This window comes from Cololabis saira, chromosome 11 (genome assembly GCF_033807715.1).
Source record: "Cololabis saira isolate AMF1-May2022 chromosome 11, fColSai1.1, whole genome shotgun sequence".
Taxonomy (NCBI): Eukaryota; Metazoa; Chordata; class Actinopteri; order Beloniformes; family Belonidae; genus Cololabis; species Cololabis saira.
The window spans coordinates 42061458-42086747 of record NC_084597.1 but is presented as its reverse complement, the minus strand read 5'-3'; the positions used below and the strand labels follow the sequence as shown (position 1 = coordinate 42086747).

General features: G+C 41.3%; 1 protein-coding gene across 1 annotated transcript; it reads right to left on the bottom strand.

The window, feature by feature from the left end:
• Positions 1-17452: 17452 nt before the first annotated feature.
• Positions 17453-25075, bottom strand: LOC133454777 (uncharacterized). The gene is made up of 2 exons (XM_061733500.1): positions 24935-25075; positions 17453-18234 (listed from the first exon to the last, which is right to left on the bottom strand). The coding sequence occupies exons 1-2, from the start codon at positions 24963-24965 to the stop codon at positions 17798-17800; spliced, it is 468 nt and encodes a 155-aa protein (XP_061589484.1). The 5' UTR covers positions 24966-25075; the 3' UTR covers positions 17453-17797.
• Between the last annotated feature and the right edge of the window lie 215 nt (positions 25076-25290).

Genomic DNA, 25290 nt, shown 5'->3' with positions numbered 1-25290 from the left:
TTTCTCCCACTATGGGAGTTTTTACCTGCCATTGTTTATGTAATAACTGCTCGGGGTTTATGTTTATGTTTATGTTTATGTTTATGTTTATGTTTATGTTTATGTTTATGTTTATGTTTATGTTCATGTTCTGGATCTCTGGAAAGCGTCTAGAGACAACATCTGTTGTATTAAACGCTATATAAATAAAATTGAATTAAATTGAATTGAATTGTTCACATAAGACACAAAGGAGTTCCAAGTCACATCAAATGAATCAGTTCTACCAGAGAGGGTCAGTCTGATTTTCTCCAGTTTGAGAAAGTAAAGCACCTCCTTAATCGTATGGGTGGGTGGGGCTGTGGATTTCCATCTCAGTGGAATTAGCCTCCTGGCCAGCAGGGTTGTAAATGCAGTCAAATCTTTATTAGCAGGAGAAAGAACACATTGCGAAGGCCACACACCAAACAGGGCGGTTAGAGCATTAGGGGCGACATCTTTTCCAATTACCTTGGACAATGTAACAAAAATATCAGACCAAAATCTTTTCAATGAGGGGCAGCTCCAAAACATGTGTATGTAGGTTGCGGTCCCTGCTGACATCACTCACACAGAGGAGACAGTGACTGCGTTTACATGCAGTCAATAACCCTTTTAAAACCCGAATATTGGCAATAACCCAAATTTGCACGGCCATGTAAACACCAATAACCCCTTTGAATAACCAGAATTTGCTCATATTCAGGTTTTTAAAAACCCAATATGAGCCCTGGGTTACTCCTTTTAAAACCCAAATATTGGGTCATGTAAACACCAAACGGAATATCCCCATCAAACGGAACAGGAATTTGTTTTCTGCATGTTCTTTTCACAAGGAATTCTGGTCTTTTGAGTCCAGGAAGTTCTTCTAAACACGGAGAAACCAAGACCAGGAGGAGACTAATCACTTCATAAATGTAATGAAGGATATGAACATTTCTGCATTTGTAGACGGTAGAAAGTACCGGGATAGCCAGATTTGCAAGAAGGTGAGAGAAAAGTTGCGCGAAGCAGCATTTGTTTTGAATTTGGATCCAGGAAGAAGAAGCAGAAATGACGCTAATTGCGTCATCACGTTCTCCGTGCGTCGCTGGTTTGATCCAGATATCCCGAATGATTAATTACCATGTAAACAGGGATAACCCTGTTTGCTCATGCATGTAAACAGAATATTCCGTATGAATGTTTCAGTAACCGGAATATTAGCAATAACCCGAATTTTGACTGCGTGTAAACGTAGTCACTGTCTCAAACATTTTTGCGAGCCGCGCTTTGGTATAGTGAGCCCAATGTATGATCCGGCATTGCATAAAACTGTCTAGCATAAATTGAAGACTTATGCACTCTCCTCAGAACTTCCACCCACTCCTCATTTAGGATTGTCGCTCCTAAATCTCTTTCCCAGTCTGTTTTAAGAGTAGTCGAGGAGCTCAGATGAAGGTCATAAATATTTGAATATATTACTGAGATTGCCCCCCTCAATGAAGTTAGAGGTCTCAGGAACACCTCAAAATTTGAAGGATTGGATAGAGCTGGGAATTCTGGGAATGCAGTACGGGCCCAATGCCGTGCTTGCAGGTATCTAAAACATTGTCCCTTAGGGAGTGAGAATTTATAAACTAGTTGTTGAAACGATGCAAAAATTGAGTCAACGTACACGTCTCTTATGGTTTTTATGCCCAGCCTAGCCCATGCAGCAAAGGAATTGTCCAGTAAAGACGGAGGAAATGCGTGATTCGCTGACAAAGGAGCCCCGACAGAGAATGTATGCAGGCCAAGATGGCGTCTAAACTGAGCCCAAGTTTTAAGACATGATGCCACAACTACATTTCTAGCAAAACCAGAGGTAGAGGAGTGAGGGGGTGAGTATAATAAGGTAGAGGAGTGAGGGGGTGAGTATAATAAGGTAGAGGAGTGAGGGGGTGAGTATAATAAGGTAGAGGAGTGAGGGGGTGAGTATAATAAGGTAGAGGAGTGAGGGGGTGAGTATAATAAGGTAGAGGAGTGAGGGGGTGAGTATAATAAGGTAGAGGAGTGAAGGGGTGAGTATAATAAGGTAGAGGAGTGAGGGGGTGAGTATAATAAGGTAGAGGAGTGAAGGGGTGAGTATAATAAGGTAGAGGAGTGAAGGGGTGAGTATAATAAGGTAGAGGAGTGAGGGGGTGAGTATAATAAGGTAGAGGAGTGGGGGGGGTGAGTATAATAAGGTAGAGGAGTGGGGGGGGGGTGAGTATAATAAGGTAGAGGAGTTAGGGGGTGAGTATAATAAGGTAGAGGAGTGGGGGGGGGGTGAGTATAATAAGGTAGAGGAGTTAGGGGGTGAGTATAATAAGGTAGAGGAGTTAGGGGGTGAGTATAATAAGGTAGAGGAGTGAGGGGGTGAGTATAATAAGGTAGAGGAGTGAGGGGGTGAGTATAATAAGGTAGAGGAGTGGGGGGGTGAGTATAATAAGGTAGAGGAGTGGGGGGGGGTGAGTATAATAAGGTAGAGGAGTGAGGGGGTGAGTATAATAAGGTAGAGGAGTGAGGGGGTGAGTATAATAAGGCCTTCAAGGACAGCGGATGAGCTGAATTCGCCTCCATGACTAACCACGATGGGGGAACCTCAATGTTTTTGTACTGAATCCAGTAGTTCAAATTCCTAACATTGGTCGCCCAGTGATAGTAAAAAAGGTTAGGTAACGCCATTCCACCTGCGACTTTGGGTCTTTGTAATACTTGACGGCTCAACCTAGGAGTCTTCTTGTTCCAAACAAAATCCAGGATAAGGCTGTCTAGTTTACAAAAAAAAGAGAGAGGAAGAAAAATTGGGATGCACTGAAATAAGTAAAGAAAACGCGGAAAGATATTCATTTTAACTGTATTGATCCTAACCGCAACAGAGAGATTTAGGAGGGACCACCATTCAAAGTCATATTTAATTTGAGCAGAGAGATAACATTTTTCTTATAGAGATTAGCCTGTGTGTCAGCTATATACACTCCAAGATAAATGAAACCAGAGTTTGAGATCTTAAATCGAAACTGTCTAAGTGGATACTCTCTTGCCTGCTTATTAACAGCGAATAATTCACTTTTGTTAAGGTTCAGTTTATATCCCGAAACCCCACTGAAAGTGTTTAGAACCGTGAGGGCCGCAGGAATGGAACGCGCTATATCAGACAGAAGCAGCAAAAGATCATCCGCGTACAAGGCTACCTTCGGTTCCACATCATGTCTAGTTATACCCCGAATATCAGGGTTAGACCGTAAGGCGATCGACAAAGGTTCCATCACAAGGGCAAATAAAAGGAGACTTAACGGGCAACCCTGTCTTGTAGAGCGACCTAAATGAAAGTATTCGGAATTTGTGTTATTCGTTCTAACAGAGGCGAGTGGCGAGGCGTACAATAATCTAACCCATGAAACAAATTTTTCCCCAAAACCAAATCTTCCCAGAATAAAAAATAAATACTCCCACTCCACTCTGTCAAACGCCTTCTCCGCATCCAACGCAACCAAGGCTTCAGGCAGAGCAGACAGAGAAGGACTATAATCCACATTAAATACCCCCCTAAGGTTAAAAAAGGAGTGTCGGTCACGAATAAACCCTGTTTGATCCAACGATACAATAGAGGGAAGAACCTTTTCTAAGCGCCTGGCCAGTACTTTAGACAGCAATATGAAGTCAAAGTTCAGTAGACTAATGGGCCGGTATGAACCACATTGTAAGGGGTTCTTACCCTTCTTTAAGAGCAGCGAAATACGAGCCTGGTTTAAGGTGTGGAGGAGCCCAAAGTAAAGGACTCAGTGAACATCTCTAGCAGGTGCGGGGCCAGTTCTTATATTTATATATTTTTGGTACATTTTTTTGCACATTTCTTGTACATATGAGACATGCCCCACTTATCTGTTTATTTTATTTTATTTTATTATCCTATTTTATACTTCAAAGTCTTGCTGCTCAGTTGCCTTGAAATTGCCCCTCGGGGATAAATAAAGTTTCTCTGAATCTGAATCTGAATCTGTTGCTTCCAAAATATTTTATAAAAATCTGCCAAGTAGCCGTCTGGGCCAGGGCTTTTACCGCTTCGGAGCGATTTAACGGCTTCTGCAAGTTCACCTGCTGTAATAGGACGCTCCAATTCCCCTGCCACGTTCTGGTCCAGAGTAGCAGTGTCAATTTTATCGAAGAATGAGAGCAGATCTGGAAGAGCATGAGAGAAATCAGATGAGTATAACTATTTTTAAAAATCCAAAAAGGTCCTATTGATTTCTACAGTCACACTCCTGCACCAGTTTCGAGTCGAGAGATTAACTGAGATACTGAAATGTGTCGCAACCGATGAGCCAAAAGCTTACTAGTTCCATCTCCCTGTTCATAAAATTGTGACCTTGAACGAAGTAGTAACTCAGCTGTAAACTATGACATAATGAGATCATACTTTGCTTGCAAGGCTATACGTTCCTTATAGGTGTCAGGTCGTTTAGAGGTACCATACAAAGAGTCCAAAATTGCAATGCGCTGAGATATCTTGGCTAATTTCTCTTTCATAGATTTTTTCTGATAAGTTTTATAGGAGATAATCTCCCCTCTAATAAACACTTTCATTGTCTCCCATAGCACAGAGGCTGTTACCTCTGGAGTTTTATTAATTTGGAAAAAGAAATCAATCCGCTTGCTGAGAAAATTAACAAAGTTATTATCCCATAGTAAGTGTGTATCTAAACGCCATGGTGCCCTCATATTATTGAACTTCTGAAAATAAATATTCATGGATACAACTATTGCATCATACTTACAGTCAGAAATGGAAGTGAGTAGTCTATTGGTCACTAAAAAAAAGTCAATACGCGTGTAAGTAGAGTGAACATGAGAGAAATGAATATGCTCTTTTACCTGGATTAAGGAAACGCCAAAGGATCAACCACATTAAACTCTCTCATAAAGGCTTCAATCACTTTGGCTGATTTGGATTGTGCGGTTGAGGTGCGGGAGGAGTGATCTTAGGAAGGATTTATCCAACAATTAAAGTCCGGTATCCTTGAAAAAACCTGTCTAAAGAAGGACTCATCATCCCAATCAGGGGCATACACATTTGCAAGAGCTACCTTCACATCAAAAATGCACATAATAACAATTATAAACCTGCCAGCAGGGTCAGTGATTGTTCGGGTATGAACAAAAGGAATATCCCTGTGCAAAAGAATAGCTACCCCCCTTGATTTACTAGAAAAAGAGGAAGTGTAAATATTCCCAACCCAGCTCTTTCTAAGCCTTATGTTATCCACCTCTCTCAAATGAGTTTCTTGCAAGTAAATTATATGGGCATTGAGATGGCGCAAGTAATGTAAAACCTTACTTCGTTTAATTGGATTAATTAGGCCATTGCAGTTCAAACTAACAAATTTAACATCTCCACCTGCAATGAGAGGTGATCTCTTAGACTGTGCCATCAAATGTCAGAGGTTTAGATCCAAGTAGTAAGCATGAATCAGAATCAGAATCAGAATCAGAATCAGAATCATCTTTATTGGCAAGGTTCGACACATTGTCCAACAAGGAATTTGACTCCGGTAATTTCGCTCTTTCGCAGTAGATAAACAATAAACAAATAAACAAATGTGGTATTTTTGACATATGTACAGATAGACATCTAAGGTGCAGCAGTTTGAGGTAGGGAAAAGAAAGGAAAAAGGACAGCTCTGAGTAAAATAAAATAAATAAAATAAAATAACCCATTTACAGTTTTACCAATTTACAATTTTACAAAACAAAATTATACAAAACATTATACAAAAGAAATGCAAAAGGTGAGAGGTGCAGCAGAGTGAGGCAGACATGATTATTTCAGAAGGTGCTAAATGATTGTGATTGCACTGCGTGTTTGGTTACTCTGAGACTGTTTGTGGGAGTTCATCAGAGCAACCGCTTGCGGGAAGAAACTGTCTCTGTGTCTGGAGGTTTTACCGTACAGTGCTCTGTAGCGCCGTCCAGAGGGAGGAGTTGGAACAGACTGTGTCCTGGGTGTGAGCAGCCCCCCAGTCTCGCGCTCAGAAGGTGTGCCGATTTTTTCCAGTGGCCAGCCGCGGTACTGCAACAAAAAATCCCATGGGGCCCAGAAAGCTTTTTTCCCATAGACCGCAATAGTAAAAGAGAAGCCTCTAAAACTGTTCACAGGAACCTCCAGCTGTAATCACCGGCATTTACTAATCTTTGTATTCTATATTTTTAAGTCATGGACTTTATATCCGTCAAAAATGTGTTATAACGGCCAGAAAAGTCAAAGAAAAGTCTCTTTCTGGGCGTGACGTCACGGCCGTGTCGGTGCCATTGATGTGCCCCAGAGCATCATGGGAGGTGACTCAACTGCGCATGCTCTATGGGCCCGTGTACCAGGAAGTAAACCAGGAAGTCAGAAATTTTTTCGGCACATGCGCTGGCTGAGCAGAATGCATTGAAATGAATGGGCGGCCATTTTTGGCACTGTATCCAGTTATATAATACATCCATGGGTGTGAGGGGTCTGCAGAGATGCTACCTGCCCATTTCCTGGTCCTGGACCGGTACAGGTCGTCGATAGATGGGAGGTTAGTCCCAACTATCCTCTCTGCAGTCCTGATAGTCCGTTGCAGTCTGTGCCTGTCCAGTTTGGTGGCTGATCCAAACCAGACAGTGATGGAAGAGCAGAGAAAAGACTGGATGATGGCAGTGTAGAATGTGATCAGCAGTTCCTGTGGCAGGTTAAACTTCCTGAGCTGACGCAGGAAGTACAACCTCTGCTGAGCTTCTTCCTGACGGAGTTGATGTGGGTGGTCCACTTCAGGTCCCGGGAGATGGTGGACCCCAGGAACCTGAAGGAGTCTGTGGTGGAGACAGTGCTGTTGAGGATGGTGAGGGGGGGAGTGGCGGTGGGTTTTTCCTGAAGTCCACTGTCATCTCCACAGTCTTGAGCGGGTTCAGCTCCAGGTGGTTCCGACTGCACCAGTGGACCAGCTGGTCCACCTCCCGTCTGTACGCGGACTCGTCACCTTCCCGGATCAGGCAGATGACGGTGGTGTCGTCCGTTACTTCAGGAGCTTCACAGACGAGCACCCTGAGGTGCAGTGAGAGGCCAAAATAAAAGTCTATCAACATAGTAAGCATAAACATGAAATAAATCCCGAAGTATAGAATAGGTGCCAACCCCACCCCCCCAGAAGCAAACAACCCCCCCCCCCAGCTCAGAACTGTTCCCACCTAGCAGAAGCATCCACACCCCCCCCCTCCTCTGAAACAAAACCTGTCGTTACCTGTAGTGTAACTGTACTACCAAACGACCGTAGGGAGTGCAGAACTGAGCTGTCCCATAAAAACCAAAAGGATTATAAAAAAAACAACAACAACAACAAAAAACAGAAAAGGGTGCCACAAAGTCAAATACAAAATAAATGACTCCATTCATTCTTAGCAGACTCACTTTTCGCTCTGGAACTCGACATTTACCCGGTTATGGCACTGAGGAAGACAGATACACAGTCCTTGTACGGGGATGTAGTAGTGGCAACCAATGGACAGACTTTATATAACAGTTAAAGTATTTTAAAAACGAATTCCCGAGGAGCCGACGTGAAACACGTCCTACATCGTGCGCTTCCCGTCACCGCCCCATCTGTATTGTATTTGACCCTTTCTTAAACATCAACAAATGCTATGTCATTAATTATTATGTACAACACAAATAAACATAAACATTTACTGAAATTATAACTGATTATAACCAGTACTCGAGTTGTAAAAAAGAATCAGGGGGGTGGTGGATTTTATCATATGGGGACAGATAATTTGTGTTGGTTACAAATAATATAATTACAAATAATAGCAGTGACCAAAACAGCTGCTGAAATACTGTAGGAATGACATAGCAGCAGTTAAATGCAGCCTTCTATAAGCTTTAAATATCCACTGGGCTTACATCAAATACATCAAAACACAACAATAAAAAACACTTTTCTGAACTTATCAATATGACTCTGTCCTTCACAGGATAAGTAACATGGATCACTGCAAAAACTCACAATCTTAACAAGAATATTTGTCTTATTTCTAGTTAAAATGTCTAATTTTAGTAAAAAAAAATCTCATTACACTTAAAACAAGACTCATCACTGGAGAAAACAACAATTTTCACCTGTTTCAAGTAGATTTTCACTTGAAATAAGTAGAAAAATCTGCCAGTGGAACAAGATTTTTTTGCTTGTAATGAGAAGATAAATCTTGTCCCACTGGCAGATTTTCTACTTATTTCAAGTGAAAATTTACTTGAAACAGGTGAAAATTGTCAAATAAGTTATTTTTCTGGTGATGACTCTAAATGTTGAAATAGCAGTAAAACCACATTCATTGATGAAATGCCATCCCTCCTTTCCATCCCATAAGGGATGGAAAGGAGGGATGGCAGTTTTACAGGGGGGACCGTTTTTATTTCAGGGGGGGATGATTTGGACCGTTTTTATTTCAGGGGAGGGATGCCATCCCCCCTCATCCCCCCTCAACTCCTACTGATTATAACTGATAAACCGCTATGAACGACTAGCGGTTAGCTTAATGCTAACGTAACACAGAAAATCCCATTGGCATGCTAACGCGTTAGCATCGCTCCCGTTTTTTTTAAGTTTTCCTCCCAAACTATCATCTATTTCCGAACACCATCAGAGGTAAGTTTAACACAAAAGGTAAGTATTACCCACAGACATATGCTCTTTAGGGTTCAGCAGAGAAAAAACGAGTTTAGGGAAAACAGCTTTTTTTTTTTTGCTTTCTTAAGAAAACTACGGTAAGTCTACATGGACAAAAAGCACAGCATCTACAGAGTCCATGGAAGGGCAGCACAGGCATATTTAAACAAAATTAACCACAACTACTAACAGCCACAGCCCTTCAACTCTGAGCTAATGCATATATTATAATAATAAAAAAAAAATAATAATCATAATCCCCAGCGCGAGGATTGTATTTTGTATTTTGGTGACGTCATTGGTGGTGTGCGTCACTTCCGCGTCATTGACCGAGCATATAAATACCGTGAATACTAGCGGCCGCCAGAACGAAGCGTTAGCCAGTTTAACCTCACTCAACAGCCGCAGATTACTATTATAATTAATATTATAATATTAATATTATACAATAATATTATGATACAGTCAGGAAAGATTGCAGAGAACGTCAAAGACTGCAGTGTGTTTCAAACGTTTTCTTTTGACTCAACGTCAAGCTCTCCATTAGGCTCTCCAGCATCTCCTTCTGATGCCGTTGAGCCCATTGAGAGGAGCTTGAAAGAAGAGGAGGCTGCTCCTGATCCCAGCTCTGATCCATGGTCCCCCCCGTGCAATCGGGCCGTTGATGCAATTAAACACCTCATCACTACCTTACTGTTCAGGATGGATCTAAAATATAATTACCTTAATGGGAAATTAAAAGTAGTACCATACGTGAATGAAATAGTCGATCGACTGTCACAGAAAATGATGACTGAAGTGGTGACTGATGACCACACCCTCAGGATTGTGGAGGAAAACAGGGTGGATCTCGCCAAGGTCCTAGTCAGAGAAGTTTTCAATAACTTTAAACCTTTGATTGAGCTTTATATAGTAATTCACACATCAGACCCAGTTTTCGATGACATTGTTCTTAAATGTCTTAAAAAAGAGCTGTGCGTCAGAAGAGAAGTCAAGAAGAAGGGTAGAATCGACAGGTTTTTTTCAGCACTTAGAAATATCTGTAAAAAACCTTTCCTGGCTATGATTAGGAAACGATCATAAAGTATGTTTCCCATTTGTTAGTAAACGAATGAGTAACCACTTGATTAGAGGACATTTTCAGACATTTTGTCCGTGCTCGTTTGGGTTTTCTCCAGGTGCTCTGGTTTCCCCTTTCACTTTAAAAAAAATGTACATAAGTTATTTAGAGCAGTGGTTCTCAAATGGGGGTACGCGTACGTGGAGGTACTCCAGGGGGTACGTGAGATTTACAAAAATATATATTTAAAAAAAGCAGTAAGCCTAATAATAATAAATAAGTCTTGAGAAATAATTATATTATAAAAAGTAAAATAAAATACAAATGCACATTCATACACTGAATTTTATATTCAGTATTCAATTTTAGTATCCTTAAAAAAACGGACTCTCCCTACAAGTTAGTTTAACCCATTGACCCAGAATGCATCACCTGTCAATCACCTGCCGTTACCATAACGACGCACTGTAACGATGGAGATGTGGCTGAAGCGCAGCAGCAATGCTGCAGAAAACACAGAGAAAAAGAAGGCGAAACCGGAGCCAGCGAAGTACCGACAGTACATGGAAGACTACGTGTAATGGGATTTACATCCACGAGTTGGCACTTTGTTTTTTTTTCTGGAGAAAATTAGCCAACGCGAGCATGAAGCCAGCACATCACCAACGGCATCTCACCACAAAACATGGATGTCATGTTGGGAAGCCACCAGAGTTTTATAGGAGGAAACTTTCTGAATTCAAGTCATCACAAGACACAATGCGAAAAGCCTCCACTACATCAGCCGAAGCTCTGGAGGCGTCTTATGTGGTGTCTTTGCTCGTAGCTAAAGCCAAGAAACCATTTACCATAGCTGAAAACCTGCTGCTCCCGCCGCTGTTGTATTGGCCCAAACCATGCTGGACAAAAAATCGGAAGCGGATATATTAAAAACCGTGCCTTTGTCTAATGACACCGTTTGCCGCAGAATAGACAAAATGGGTACAGACATTGTCAAACAAGTTGTGAGAAAACTTGGCGACTCTTTTGGCCCTTTTGGACTAGTCCTTACTCGGCCCGACTCGGCTCGTCACGCCTCTACCCGCCTCTACCCGTTTTGTCCCCGTTTGTTTTTCCACAGCCAGGTGAGAAGTGGGGGGGTGTGGTGAAGCTGCTGTGACGTACTCGATTGCGCAACCGCTTTGTTCATGTCGGCGCTGATCAGAAATGAGCTGGAGCCGCGAGCGGCTGAGAAGTAAAACAGCCCGTCTACATCAGCCCGTCTACATCCCTTTTTCTGCAGCAATGCTGCAGAAAACACAGAGAAAAAGAAGGCGAAACCGGAGCCAGCGAAGTACCGACAGTACATGGAAGACTACGTGTAATGGGATTTACATCCACGAGTTGGCACTTTGTTTTTTTTTCTGGAGAAAATTAGCCAACGCGAGCATGAAGCCAGCACATCACCAACGGCATCTCACCACAAAACATGGATGTCATGTTGGGAAGCCACCAGAGTTTTATAGGAGGAAACTTTCTGAATTCAAGTCATCACAAGACACAATGCGAAAAGCCTCCACTACATCATTTGTAATATTGTGATAATATTTTTTTTCATAGCTCCCACTTGAGTTTGTTAATGTTGTGAGTTGGTTCAGGTGTAAAACTGCATTCACTCAACTGTTAAAATAAACCAGTTTCACGGCCAAACATGAAAATCATTTTTTTCCATTGTTTTGAATAAATGTGTTGTGATTAGAAAAGATCCCTTGCTATCCATGCTTATAGTATGTAGGCCAGGCTACGAATGTAGGCTGAATGATAAAGCATGGTACTGAAAAACAAAGCTAAATATTTGGAGTTGACACTCTTTTACTGATCCGGCCCACCTGAGAACAGAAAGTCTGGATCCGGCCAGAGCCAAACTGAGTTTGACATGCCTGACTTATAGTGACACCTAGTGTCGCAAAATATTATAGCATTTAAATGAAATGAAATGAAATGTAGACTGTTTATGTTGTAGCTTTTTGAGTTTTCAAAAAAATGAAATAAGGGGGGTGTCAACATTTACTTTGTTTTTAATAGAGGTCATTTTCCAACCCTCTACAAAGACTTCTTCAAGTGCTGCTCAAGTTGAGTAGCACTTGAAGAATGATGTTACATCAGGCGAAATACAAATAAGGGATGCCCCATTTCAGCAGCGCAGGGACCAAAAAAAGGGACATCCCCAAAACTTCTAAAATACATAGAAATGTATTTATTTTATATGAAAAAACAAAATGCTTTGATTTAAAGTTTAAAGTGCTTTAATAGCATTGAACTTGCATGACTGTACAGACAGGCAACCATATAGCAACTGAAATATCCTCCTATGTATGTACGTCCACATCCGCCAAGATGTAGAATATTCATACAGGTGAAGGTCGGAAAATTAGAATATGGTGTAAAAGTTAATTTATATTCAACTTAAAAGGTGAAACTCATATATTACCTAGTCTACATGCAAAGCAAGATATTTTAAGCCTTTATTTGTTATCATTTTGATGATTGAATTGTTTATTGATTTCATAAAACATTTTAATTTTTTTTTAATTTTTTTATTTGGGGCTTTCATAAGCTGTGAGCCATAATCATCAAAATTATAACAAATAAGGCTAGAAATATCTCACTTTTCATGTAGTGGGAAATAATATATTTGTTTCACCTTTAGTTTTGAAATATATTAAAATTTTCCAACCTTCACCTGTATATGACATCAATAAATAAGAGCATAATATGCTCTTAGTTTCAACAACTAAATTATTCTTGGATTGTAACTTCAATGAAATACATTTATCTTTTTTTAACTCATATTTTAATCAACACATTTACTAACTTGTTACTGTAATGAAATAACGTTTTTAGGCACCATACAGACAATCTCTCAGATGAAATACTGTTAAACATGCGTAGTGATGCATTGATGATTCTAAATTGGGTATATATTATACATTTCCTGAATCCTTATGTTCCTGTGATTATTCCAGTTTTTGTATTTTGTGTCTCTGTTGTTCCTAGATAACACAGGGCTAAAAGATAGTATCTCATTTAGGTGAAAATAGTGTAAAAATGTGTGTTGTTTATAGTTTAAAGAGCTGCAGTTTAAAGAGCAAAAACTCCTCCTAAAGGGGAGTTTTCCTTGCCACTGTTTGGCTTAAGGTTTTTCTCCCACTAGGGGAGTTTTTACCTGCCATTGTTTATGTAATAACTGCTCGGGGGTCATGTTCTGGGTATGGGTCTCTGTAAAGCGTCTAGAGACAACTCTGTTGTATTAGACGCTATATAAATAAAATTGAATTGAATTGAATTGAATTGCAGTGACCTCTATGTTGGTCAGAAAGATTCACATCTTAGCTTGAATGAATGCTTAAAAGGTCTCCTTTAAAATGATACCAAAGACAATATAGTGAAACATTGACAGATATCTTGTACATGAGTCTAAACCAGGATATGTAGCAGCATCTAAAATGTAATTTTCTGAAGGGAGTGGTAACTTCATGAACTGGTAACTATGATCCAGCTGCCACTCAGGAAGGTTATTATACCAGAATATCATCTACAGACATGGATCTTTTCAAAAATCATAGGTAAGTTTTGTCAGACCAGACCAGACCAGTGAAGTTTTGGGCTCTGACCCATGGACTATCAGGAAAGGTGCAGCAGTGTGTGGAAGTCCAGCACAGAGGAAGAAATCCCACAATGGAGGCGGAGAGAAACGGCCTGCTGTCAGAGCACTCATCCAAGACAACGAAATGAGATAAAAAGGGGAAATCCAAGTGGAAAACAGGCTGAAGAAGGTTTTTGACCGAGACGTTCAAAGAGGCAGACGTGAAAAACCTCTGCTTCTAGGGTGGTCTGCACCTTATGATGGTCATTTTCATAAAAGCCTAATGCTTTATTCACGCCGTGACAGTGTGGCACTCCAGCTGCACGGAGGCAGACAGGAAGAGGCTGCAGAGGGTGGCAAACACAGCACAGAAGATCATGGGCTGCCCTCTGCCCTCTCTGCCCTCGCTGTCTGACATCTACAGCTCCTGCTGCCTCAACAGGGCAAGGAACATTTTCAAAAGCTGTGAACTTTTTGAACTCATAAGCTACCTCACACTGTGCAATATTTTCTATTTCCTGTCCATAATGTCCCAATATTCCTTACCTTTCTATGTGCAATACTCTTACATCCTTTCAGTGCAATATTCCTCCACCCATTCATGTACATTTTTATTTTTATTTTATTCTCCCATTCACTCTTTTCTTATAGTGTATATATATATATATATATATATATATATATATATATATATATATATATATATATATATATATATATTTATGTTTACTTTTTTTGTTCATTTTGTTGTGTACAGTTTACTTGCTTATATAGTCTTGCATTTGTTTTGCACTTTGACGGAGCTGCTGCCTAATTTCATTGTAGAATTATAATGATAATAAAGGCTTTCTATTTCTATTCTTTCTATTTATTCACGTGGCAGAAACTGTTGGAGGGTAATTGTCCATCCTCATTTCTCCTTTCTGCTTATCTTTTGCGTGTTTAATAATGGCACTGCCAATAAAGGTGCACACTGACCAGCTGAAGACCCGCTCCTATCACAGGGTTTTGACCTTGTTTCACAAAGATCTGGGGGGATCAGACATCACGATGATGACTGTTCTCTGATGACACTTCTGTTCCCGCCACATGTGGCTCCCATCCACAGTAACTCCGTAAACTCCCGAGAACAGAAAATCTAATGGAAGTCATTAAAAACGGATTCACTCCACGTGTCCTCCCCTCATCCTCGGAGCTGAGAAACGCTGGCCCCGTTTCCATGGGGACGGGGCGGGGATCTCGGTGTGTTGCCGCATTTAGTGTAAAATCATCGGTAAACTGTATGTGTGTGTGTGTGTGTGTGTGTGTGTGTGTGTGTGTGTGTGTGTGTGTGTGTGTGTGTGTGTGTGTGTGTGTGTGTGTGTGTGTGTGTGTGTGTGTGTGTGTGTGTGTGTGTGTGTGTGTGTGTGTGTGTATAGAACAACATAAACACAAATACAGACACGTTTTTCTGCTTTCTCGTGCATCTGTGACATAATTGTGTGGGAGCACTTTGTGGTTTTATTTCAGTCACTAAAATATTGTCTTTCTAACTTCTTACCCAAGTTCTCAAATATTTAAGTCAAAATTGTTTGTTAAAATTTATTTTATCTTTATACAGACCATCAGTTTATAAATAGTGCAGTTTTCATCCGAGTTTGTTTTCTCCTTTGTCATTGCAAATAATAAGACATGTTGGGAAAAATGTCAGATCATTCTTTGATTGAATCTTTTTTTGGCCTCTAATTGCCCATTTATTCAAGTTGCAGACAGGAAGGGAGATGACATGCAGTAAAGGAGCGCAGGCCAGGATTTGAACCTGCAACCGCTGCAGGAGGCCTGTAGCCTCAGTATATGAGTTGGTTGCTTAAAGGGGACATATTATGGCATTTAATGTATATTTTAAACAGGCCTTGAATGTCTTAAAAACAATCTAAAGCTTGTTTTTTCTACATAAATCAGAAATTCAGTCTCTGGGCCCTGTTTTTATTTTTTCCGCTTCTAAAGCCTTTTTCTGTGCTTCATTTTCAGGGAGGGGGGGGCTATGATAATGAGGCTCTGCGCTGATTGGCTGCTTGAATGACGTGTAGCAGGGGAGGAGACAAAGCCTCTCTCTGGGGAGAAGAGCAGCGGCTGCGTAGCAAAGCGTGTCTACGGTTCTGCGTTAAATCGACACGTACCCTACGCCGTAGGCTCGTTGGTGTAACGCGGAACCATAAATCAGCCTTTAGTCACCTCGTCTTCACACTAATTCACACAGGAAGATTTAATTTAATTCTAAACAGTTACACCACAGTTATTTACTCCAATTCCTCATCATTTCACTTCTTATGTTACAAGACAAATGAATCATGTTAACTGTAAATAAATCACAACACTGAATTTTCACAAATGGCTACTTTATTGTTAAAATATATAAATAAAATGTATGCACTATTGCTGGCTCAAGGAAGGACCGCGCGTCTTCTGAATGTGAACAGCTCCAGGTGCTTGAAAGATCTGAAACCACAGAAGAAAAATGTATTACGGTACTAATAGAGCTCCGAGCCCGGAGCCCCCGGGTTTGGAGCTCCGAACCCGGGGCTCCTCGACGGTCCGGTCCGTGAGCAGCTCTGGTGCTCCGGAGCTAAGCTAAATACTTAGTATGCAAAGATCATACAAATATAAATAACATAAAAAAAAAGGAACTTACCGCTGACTCGTGTGCAGTTACCGGGTCCGTGCTGTGGGAACTGATCCTTTTATGAGGGTAAATGTCGATGCAAAACCTCATTTCTACTCTCCCTCGCTGTTCAAACAGCCACCGCTGCTGAACAATGGCGGACGCTCGAGCCGACGGAGAGAGCTGGTTGTGGGCGTGGTTTCAGCAGCGGAGGCCGAACCTCTGCGCCTCGGGTGACGTCACCATAGGAGCAGATTCTAATCGGCTCAAAAAAAATCATGTGACACTGGGGGATTCTGTAAGGCGGGGGTCACAGACCTTGCAGAAATTCATGGGACTTTGTCTCCCCTGTGCTGGCAGGGTGAGGGGAGACCACTTTATATATGTTAAAACAAGAAAAAACGTGTTTTTCATAATATGTCCCCTTTAACCCACTGTGCCACCGAGCGGCCCTTGATTGAATCTTTATTAATTTAATTAATTTATAAGCCCACCTCCCTTTTTTCTAACCATTTTCCAATTAATTTCAAAACTCACTTATCATTTAGTAAGTGACATCATACATCTGATCTAGTTGAGTATAATCTGTCAGTCGTGGGAAATAACTCAACTCAAGGCTCCAAAAACCTTCACTTACCTTATCATGAATAAAATAAAGCTGATTCTCGGATGCTGAAACAGCCATCATTCGATATCAGCATCCTTCTTTTGATCACAATTCGAATGAATCCCAATTCTTTAATGATTATCAAAGATAAAAGAGGCAAAAAGACCCATGATTGAGGGGGGCCCAGAGAGGCCCTCAATGATAATAAAATGATAAGACAGAAAAAATAACGACACTAAGTTATGACCTAACACATAATAAAAAATGTTTTATTTTCAATGTCCTTGTTAACAATAAAAGAACCCCCCCCCCCCTCTATTTATGTAAAATGGTTAAGTTCGACTGGATCAAGTAGCGCACAGACAGTATTTAGTTCTTCCCCTTCTTTACATGTTAACTGTCATGTTGTTCTTCTTCCACAAATATGGTAATGATAGTCCAAAATACCATTAAAATGCATAATTGTATGTAAAATAGCATAAAAAAATGTTGGTGCTGTGTTGGGGGCCCTGTAAACATTCTTTTCATGGGTCCCAAAATCCCTAGCGCCGCCCGATTCCAAATATCACCAATGAAATCTAAGCATTTGGTACATACTTTTTGTTTTTATCCCACAGCGAGATGCTGGCACCTGACACGTCACGGCATCAGATTGACGTGGACGGAGACGCTCTCTGACGTGGAACTGATGAAGACGTCGTAGCCAAAGAAGGAACCGAGGAAGAAACCACGGTCAACTGGCTGACTTGATGAAGATTATATAAACACAGACTGACACAGGAAAAAGTCCAAGCGTGTAGGAAGGTCTTGATTCATTTATTCATGTTGGCTCATAATGTGAACAACTTTATTTGCAGCGGACGGCTGATCTGACCAGATTCTGAGCAAATGAACTGCTGGATTGTCTAAACTAACCACTAAATCATTAAGAGGCTGTATCAAAACAGTTTGCTTCGTAAGATTTTACTTAGCAGAGTAAACATGCTGACAGTATTCTGCAACTGTGAGTTGATCCAAGGAGTTTAAAATGTCAATAAAATACAGCCACGTTTGTGCAGGTTGTGCAAGTGAAAGCAAATCAGCAGCATCATCACATGAAGGGAGCAGCATGGGAAAGGCTTGTGCTTCTTACACCCGTGTGGATGCCACCTCAGGCCAGCGTGTTGTCGAACTGGCCCTTCTCCAGCCCGTCCAGGCCGTCGGCCCAGGTGGAGGTGGGCATGCTCCGGTAAGGGTCCAGCAGGATACGGAAACACCGTACGATGAGGATGAGGAGGAAGACGAAGAGGAGGATGACCAAGGCAAACGTTGTCTTCTGCTCCAGGGACATGGCAGTGATGGCAGAGTCAGATGAGGAGGAGGCTGAAGACGAGGACGAGGAAGAGGAAGAGGAGAAGAGGGCCACAACGTGTCCCCCAGCAGAGTACAGCAGAGAGGAGAGAGCTGAGGAGAAGGGCTCTCCGTCCATCATCCAGAGGCAGAGGAGTGCAGCAGGGCTGGGGCGGTGGTGAAGCAGCTCCCGCAGGGGGCGCTGCGGCGTCCTCATCACAGAAAACTGGCCCCATCCCCTCCGATGGACCTCATCGTCTGGGGAGACAAGACCCAGTCAGTGCTGACGTCACATCTTCCCCCCAGACTGATGAATGAATGAATGAATGAATGAATGAATGAATGAATGAATGAATGAAAAATGTATTGGTCACCACCAAGCATGAACACTTAGGTCACGACCAAAGGGTCAGGGCTGAAGACTCGGCTTATGAATGCCCCCCTTCTTACATTTCAAAATGTTCTTTTGTCTGACATGTTTGAGACATTTTCCTTATATGAAATAGAACAAATGAGTAATAGCTAACAACAACAAAGAGCATATGCACACATACATGCGTACCTGTCTGCTTATGATGTACCTACACATATATCCATACATGTGCATATGGGTCAATGACAAATAAGGATTTTCAACAGGTCAATTTTAAAATAATAAAAAAAAGAATATCTATTGCAGTAGTTCAAACATTGAGAATGATGTGTACACATAAATTCATATAAAACTTTTAAATTAAGTGATTTTTGTCAAGATGAATTTGCACTAGCCTTAAAAAAAAGTCATGTGGTGCAACCATGATGACAAGTTTTCAGTATTATACAAAAATTATAGTTATTTTAAGGGTTGCGTCACATGATATTTCATAAAATGGACATCAGTCAAACTTTGTTTGTATATTCTGATGGAAATATAAATACAAATGTGTTGCAATCTTACACACTACAAGACACTTGGAAATCATGCCAGATAGAAGAAGATTGATTTAAATACATTTAGAGTGATTTTAAATAAGTTTTCAAAACCAGAGTCATGGTCGGATGGTCGCACCACATGACATTTAGACGCTTAAAACAACAACAAAATCCCAAATAACTGGTATTTTTTGTAAAATTCAAGTGAGTCCATATGTGGGACAGGTAGGTCATCTTTATCCATTTAAACCTTTTTTGAATTGAAAAAAAATCTGTTTTTCAGAAAATATAGGCGTCACGTCATTGACCCATATACACATTTATCCATACATACACATACATATGTACACTACACATGCTTACACTTACATACATGCATGTATCTGTACACACATATTAAAAAAAAAAAGGATTACTTAAGTGTTTATCAAAATAATAATCAATGTACCCATCCTTTTGTTTCTTTTCTTTATGACATTATTCCATTACCCGGGAACAAGTCTGTACTTATCTATCATCATGTCTTTATACCGTTTTTTTTTTAAATTCAACACATTTTTGCTATATTTTAATTCTTCCGGTAATGCATTCCATAACCTCACGCCACAAACAGAAATGCACCTACTTTTCGCAACTGTATTCCAGATCGGTTGTTTCCAGTTGAATTAACCCCCCTCTCTCTCTGAACATGGTTTGTATGTTGGGAGGAAGTAGATTTTTTCTGGCTTTAAACAGAAGCAAAGCTGTTTTCTCATCTACCAGGTCCATGAATTTGAGTGCTTTTGACTTGATGAATAAAAGATTGGTGTAATCATTAAAACCAACATTATTCACGATTCGTATTGCTCTTTTGTGTATTTTGCAAACTAACCCTAACCCTAACCCTAACTGTGGTGTGGTCTTGCAAGCATTACCCCAGATTTCAACATAGTAAGTCAAGTAAGGTAGAATAAGCGTGCAGTATAGAGTATTCATAGATCTAAGGTTGGAAAAATGTCTGACTTTGCTCAATACTCCGATACTTCTGGACATTTTTAATCTTACTTGGTTTACCTGTGGTTTCCAACTGACTTTATGGTCTATTATTATCCCCAAAAAGGTGTTCTCATATACTCTTTCTAAATTAACTCTTTCTATTCTTAAACCTACCTGAGTTGTTAAATGTGTTTTACTGATCCAACTACAGAACCAATCATCACCATCAAACACCCCCAGTAACTCTCAGGATCAGTAACAATGTGCAGACTGAAGCTCTGATCATCATGTTCAGAAACTCAGAGTCTTCTCCAAAGGTGTTGTCAGTTTGATACCCAGACCACACGTCAAAGTTTTACTGGGCAAGACAGTGAACTCCCCCCGACATGCTCCTGCAAACTAAACTCAGCAGGAATCAGTTTGCATGCTCAGTGGTCAATTTTATGACGCAATAAGAAAGAGGCGGAACAAGTGTGTGTTTTCTTCCTTCTGAAACGTTCATGGCAGCACGTTTGCAGCGCTGGATCCAAACACAATGTCACGTCACTTCTGCAGACTTATGAGAGGAAGGCAGAGATGTTTGGTCATAAAAAAGAAAGTGCGACATTAAGAGACGAGCAGAAACAGTATTTTAGCATGAACACCTTGCAATGAGCTCCTCTGTGTCCTCCGCTGCTCCGGAGCCAGATGTGAGGGCATCTGGCTCCGGAGACTGGCTGCAAATGGGCCATGTGACAGCAAAGGATCCCAACCAGCAGATCTGCATCAGAATGGCTGAAACGTGAGAGAATTGCAGCTTTAAGAAGGTCAAAGTTCTGACTGAAATGTTGAGGTGGGACCTTCAGAGAGCTACGTGCACCTCGGTGAAGCAGCGGTGGAGAGAAGGATGGACCAGAGGTCCTCCACGACCACATACCACATCACACATCTAGCACTTCAAGGTATAGCTGATAAGGTGGTCCTACAAGCTTTATATCATCCAGTTACTTACGTTTTTTGATGCATTTTATTTTAATTCTGCTCAGTCAGGCCCACGTACCATGTGAATAACTTATCTCAGATAAAGTTCTGCAGGTGCTGCCTGGAGATCCTTGAGTTCAGTTTCCCTCTAAACTCAGTGACAGTCATCTCATGAAGAAAACTGCAAAACCTTAGCAACATTACTAAAATCTCCTCTGCATCATTGCACAAACAAATCCTCCCCCCTTAGATTTAATTCTGGTGGGTAAGTGCATCTCATCTCCTCGTTCTCACGCCAGCAGTTGCTTGACTTCTCCTGGTTGGGCGCATTCAGGTTATTTTAGTCTGGCCCACTTGCAACGACTCGCTGCTGACTCCAACATTATTTTGAGGGTCACTCTGGCAGCAGCCGTACTTTTGTGGGACCCTGTCATAGTCAGAATATTCAATCTGCAGCAGCAGTTTTTTACTCTGGCCTTTCAGCGTTTCATATGCTTCCTGTCATGTTGACTCCCCATTTCTTTTCTCTTTGACACTTTTCTAATCAAATAAATAATGGCTTCATGAAAAAAGGTTACCAGAATGGTTGACCAGATGGTTATTTATCATGTTTTTACACAAATTAATAGGATTGCAAGGGAGGATATGCATGTCCATATTCATTGTGTTTCTTAATTCATGGGACTTGTTCACCTTTCTCCTCCTCCCACATTTTAATTCAGGCCCTGTATCCCTGCAGACACAACAGAAGGGCTGTCCTTGCTAGGGCGTGGAGGTCAGGTGGAAGCTGCAGCTCAGACAAGTTTACAGAAACTCATGCTTCAGGGGACAATTAGCTGGAAAGTCAAATATATTACAGGCCATCACGGACTCATGCACCACCCACGCAGTCTGCACAGATCCAGACAGATTATTTTATCGTGTCCTCGCTACACATTTTCTGTCAGACACTACCACACCTCAGTGAACCCACCGGCGGAGATCTAGGGGTCTCAGCATCCTACCTAAGAATGCCCACATGTGACGCATGAGGCCAGGAATCAAAGCACTGGCCTTCCACTTGGCAGGACGACTGCTCTCTTCCTCTCCGTGACCACCCAGGAAACAAAAACAGAAAAGCAAAGCAAAGAAAAAGACAACATCTTTGTTTTGGGATAAATCCATCTGGGAAGCAGGGAGGTGGAGCAGAGCTCCGTCCTTTCTTCAACCATCTGGGAAGTCCTCGGTGAGAACTGTTTGGAAAAGGGCGGGACTTTGAACAACACTTAGCAGCTCAGGTGCATTTTTTGTGGAAAGAAAAACAGATGCTTGTCTTAAACATTTTACATTTTATAGCCACTATAAGAATTAGCAGTTGATTTTAAATCTGTAACTTCTTCAACGGGCCTTTGAGTGTGAAGATGCCAGTGTCGACCCACGGCTCATTGTTGCCTGGGAAACGCTGGAAGTCAGGAAGTCTGGGATTTTAATCTGATTTGGAAAAATCCCACTTCATGTGGTTTTTGGCTGATGGGACTGCGTGGATGTGCTGTGAAGCAGATTTTAGATCAGCTGGCAGCGTGAACTTTGATTTTCTGAGTGAACGGGATTGTCTACGATGGCAAGAAACCCAAGTTAACTTTAATGAGTCTGTTACACAGTAAACCAAACGGAAATGGTGCGTAGATGGTGCAGGACAGGGATATTCAATTGGCGGCCCGCGGGCAACATGCGGCCCGCCAGGAGCTTTTATGTGGCCCCTGGTCATATTTAAAAAAAGGGGGTGTTTGTTGAAAATTTTTTTTTTTTTTTTTTTTAATAATATTTTTATAACTGGCTACTACTGACTAAAATGGTTTTGCTCAATGCTTAATATAATATGCATATATAAGGAATATATATATCATATATATATCATATATAAGGAAATCTTGGTGGAAAGTGGTGCTTTGTCATTATGGCGTGTTTTATTAAAAGTAGGTCAATATCAATTTCATTAAGTTCGCACAATGCATGGTTTCAAAATGAACTTGCATTCAAAATAATATTTCTTTATCTGAATATTATATTTAACATTCACAATTACTAAATCTGGAGACAATTAATACATAATTCATATGTAAACTAGATATATTCAAATGTATAATACAAATGTATTATATTTACATAAGTCTTCGTCTTTGAGTGCAAAATACATTTTGAAAACCCCCACATTTTCAAATTATGCGGCCCTCTCCATACAGTCCTTTTGCAGATGTGGCCCCCGGCCGAATCTAGTTGAATACCCCTGGTGCAGGATGATGGGAAAGCTTATCTCATTTGTGGGGTGGAGAGAAGAGCCCACGTTTGATCGCCTTTATAACTTTTGTGTTGCTGGTTAGCTTTGCTAACCTCACCTACACAGATTCATTGTAACCTCTCAACTGGAGAGCTTAAATTAGCATTTTAGATTCACAGGTCGATTCCGTTTTGTGTCCTTAAAGTACAACATTAGTCCATTAAAACAGATGCTTGGTTCTGCCTCCGTAGCATCTTTATTCCAGCCTCCCGAGGAAAGGTGTAACAGAGTCAAGAGGGTGGCTGCAAACTCTGGAGGAGGATTAAATCAGTCCACCAATGAGACGGAGAAAGAGGGCCCGGAGGAGGGCTGACAGTGGCAACCAGGCCCGCTGTCATGTGTCAGAAAGAAAATAAACTCACAAGCAAAGTACAGATGTTATGGATGCAGCTAGCAGTGGGCCGTAGAGCAAGCCTCCAGTGAACCTGGTTAACCTGGAGGAACCTGGAGGAACCTGCACCTGCTGCTGGTCCATCCTCTTCCTGCAGCCTCAAAAGGACACGGGCTGGTTGTGTGGGTCCCACGGGAGCAGCCCAATCCCATAAAGCCACATTTTTTGTCTTTTACTCTGCGCTGACTGGAAGTAGGCTATAACTGGAGCCAAGAGACACCAAGGACCTGTTGCTGCTCCTCGATCACGAGGAAGGGGACTGCGTTCAGATTGCAGAGCACTGCAAAGCTCTGTGAGAGCCCCCCCTCTCACACACGGGGGGGTTCATGGTGTCACTGCTAGTGCTCAGCTGGACAACACAGCTGGAGATGTATCTTCATACCGCAATCTCCACACATCATCTTGAAGGGGTTCAAACCCTTCCCCGTCATACTTTAGTTTTACTGAGCAGCGCCCCCTCCACCCCCCACCACAATTGTGCACAGGGTCCCCAAAAAGCGATAACCCAGCCGTGCTCCCGCTTTCTGATGGATGGTTTTAATTTTGATTTGATTTGATTTATTTTATTTTTGTACATGTAAAAAACAAAACTTCAAGAGAAGTTTAAGAAAACAAAACAACATAACAAAGAATTTCATCCTTTAACACTTGATATCTTAATTTACATGTGCAAAAAAGGAGTAGGAAGAAGTGTAAACTTATTTAACTTACCTTCCCCCATCACTAATCATTTAACCCGTATTTATAAATACTCACACACTGAACTCACACTCCTAAATAACAGTATTATTATTATTATTATTATTATTATTATTATTACTATTATTATTATTATTATTATTATATACTGTAATTATACTCACACACATACTTATACATACATACACATAGTTAAATATTTATATATATTTGTACACACATGCCCATATAGATATTTATATAAATATATTTATTTACACTATACTGTCTCTATTAACTGCATCTGCTCTATATCGATGTATAAATCTACTTACACACACACATATATACATACACACACACACACACACACACACACACACAAACAAACACACACACACACACACACACACACACACACACACACACACACACACACATATATATATATATATATATATATATATATATATATATATATATATATATATATATATATATATATATATATATATTGTGCAGTTCTGCAGCTGCAGCAGGGACCAGCCACGTAGCAGCTGCTCAGTCACACACCTGAGACACCGGAGAGTGACTCAACAAGTGCAGAGACAACAAACCCCAACGAGACGTCCCCCCACCCCCCTCAATGCGCAAACACGAGATGCACACGCGTCCGAAACCTGCATACATGCATGCACATGCACAAATAGTAAAGTAAGGAATACCATCATCGGTTTGCACTAATGTCGGGTCCATTTCCAGAGCTGCAGGGGGGACCAGAAGGTTCGGTCCATTCTACCTTAATGCTGTCGGTCACTGCGACAGGCAGGTGAGGTGCAGCGGGAGGCGAGGATGTTCCTCCAGGATAAAGTCCTGGAAGAGTGCTGGAGACCGACGGTGTGCCGTCCACTCCCACTGCGGGCTCTGCAGCCTCCTGACTCCGCCGGGAGGAGGGGGCGGATCAGCGGAGTCTTCATCAGAGCAGCTCATCTTCATCACCTGCTGTACTTCTTCATGCAGCCGGTCAGAAACTGCAGCTACTTTTATCTGGGACATTCACTTAACCTGTGTTCAGTAAACC

Coding starts and splice junctions, on each gene's coding strand:
- LOC133454777 (XM_061733500.1), bottom strand. CDS start 24,965: ATGGACCCGACATTAGTGCAAACCGATGATG. Junction 18,235..24,934: donor ATTAGTGCAAACCGATGATG/GTATTCCTTACT, acceptor TTGTCTCCCCAG/ACGATGAGGTCCATCGGAGG.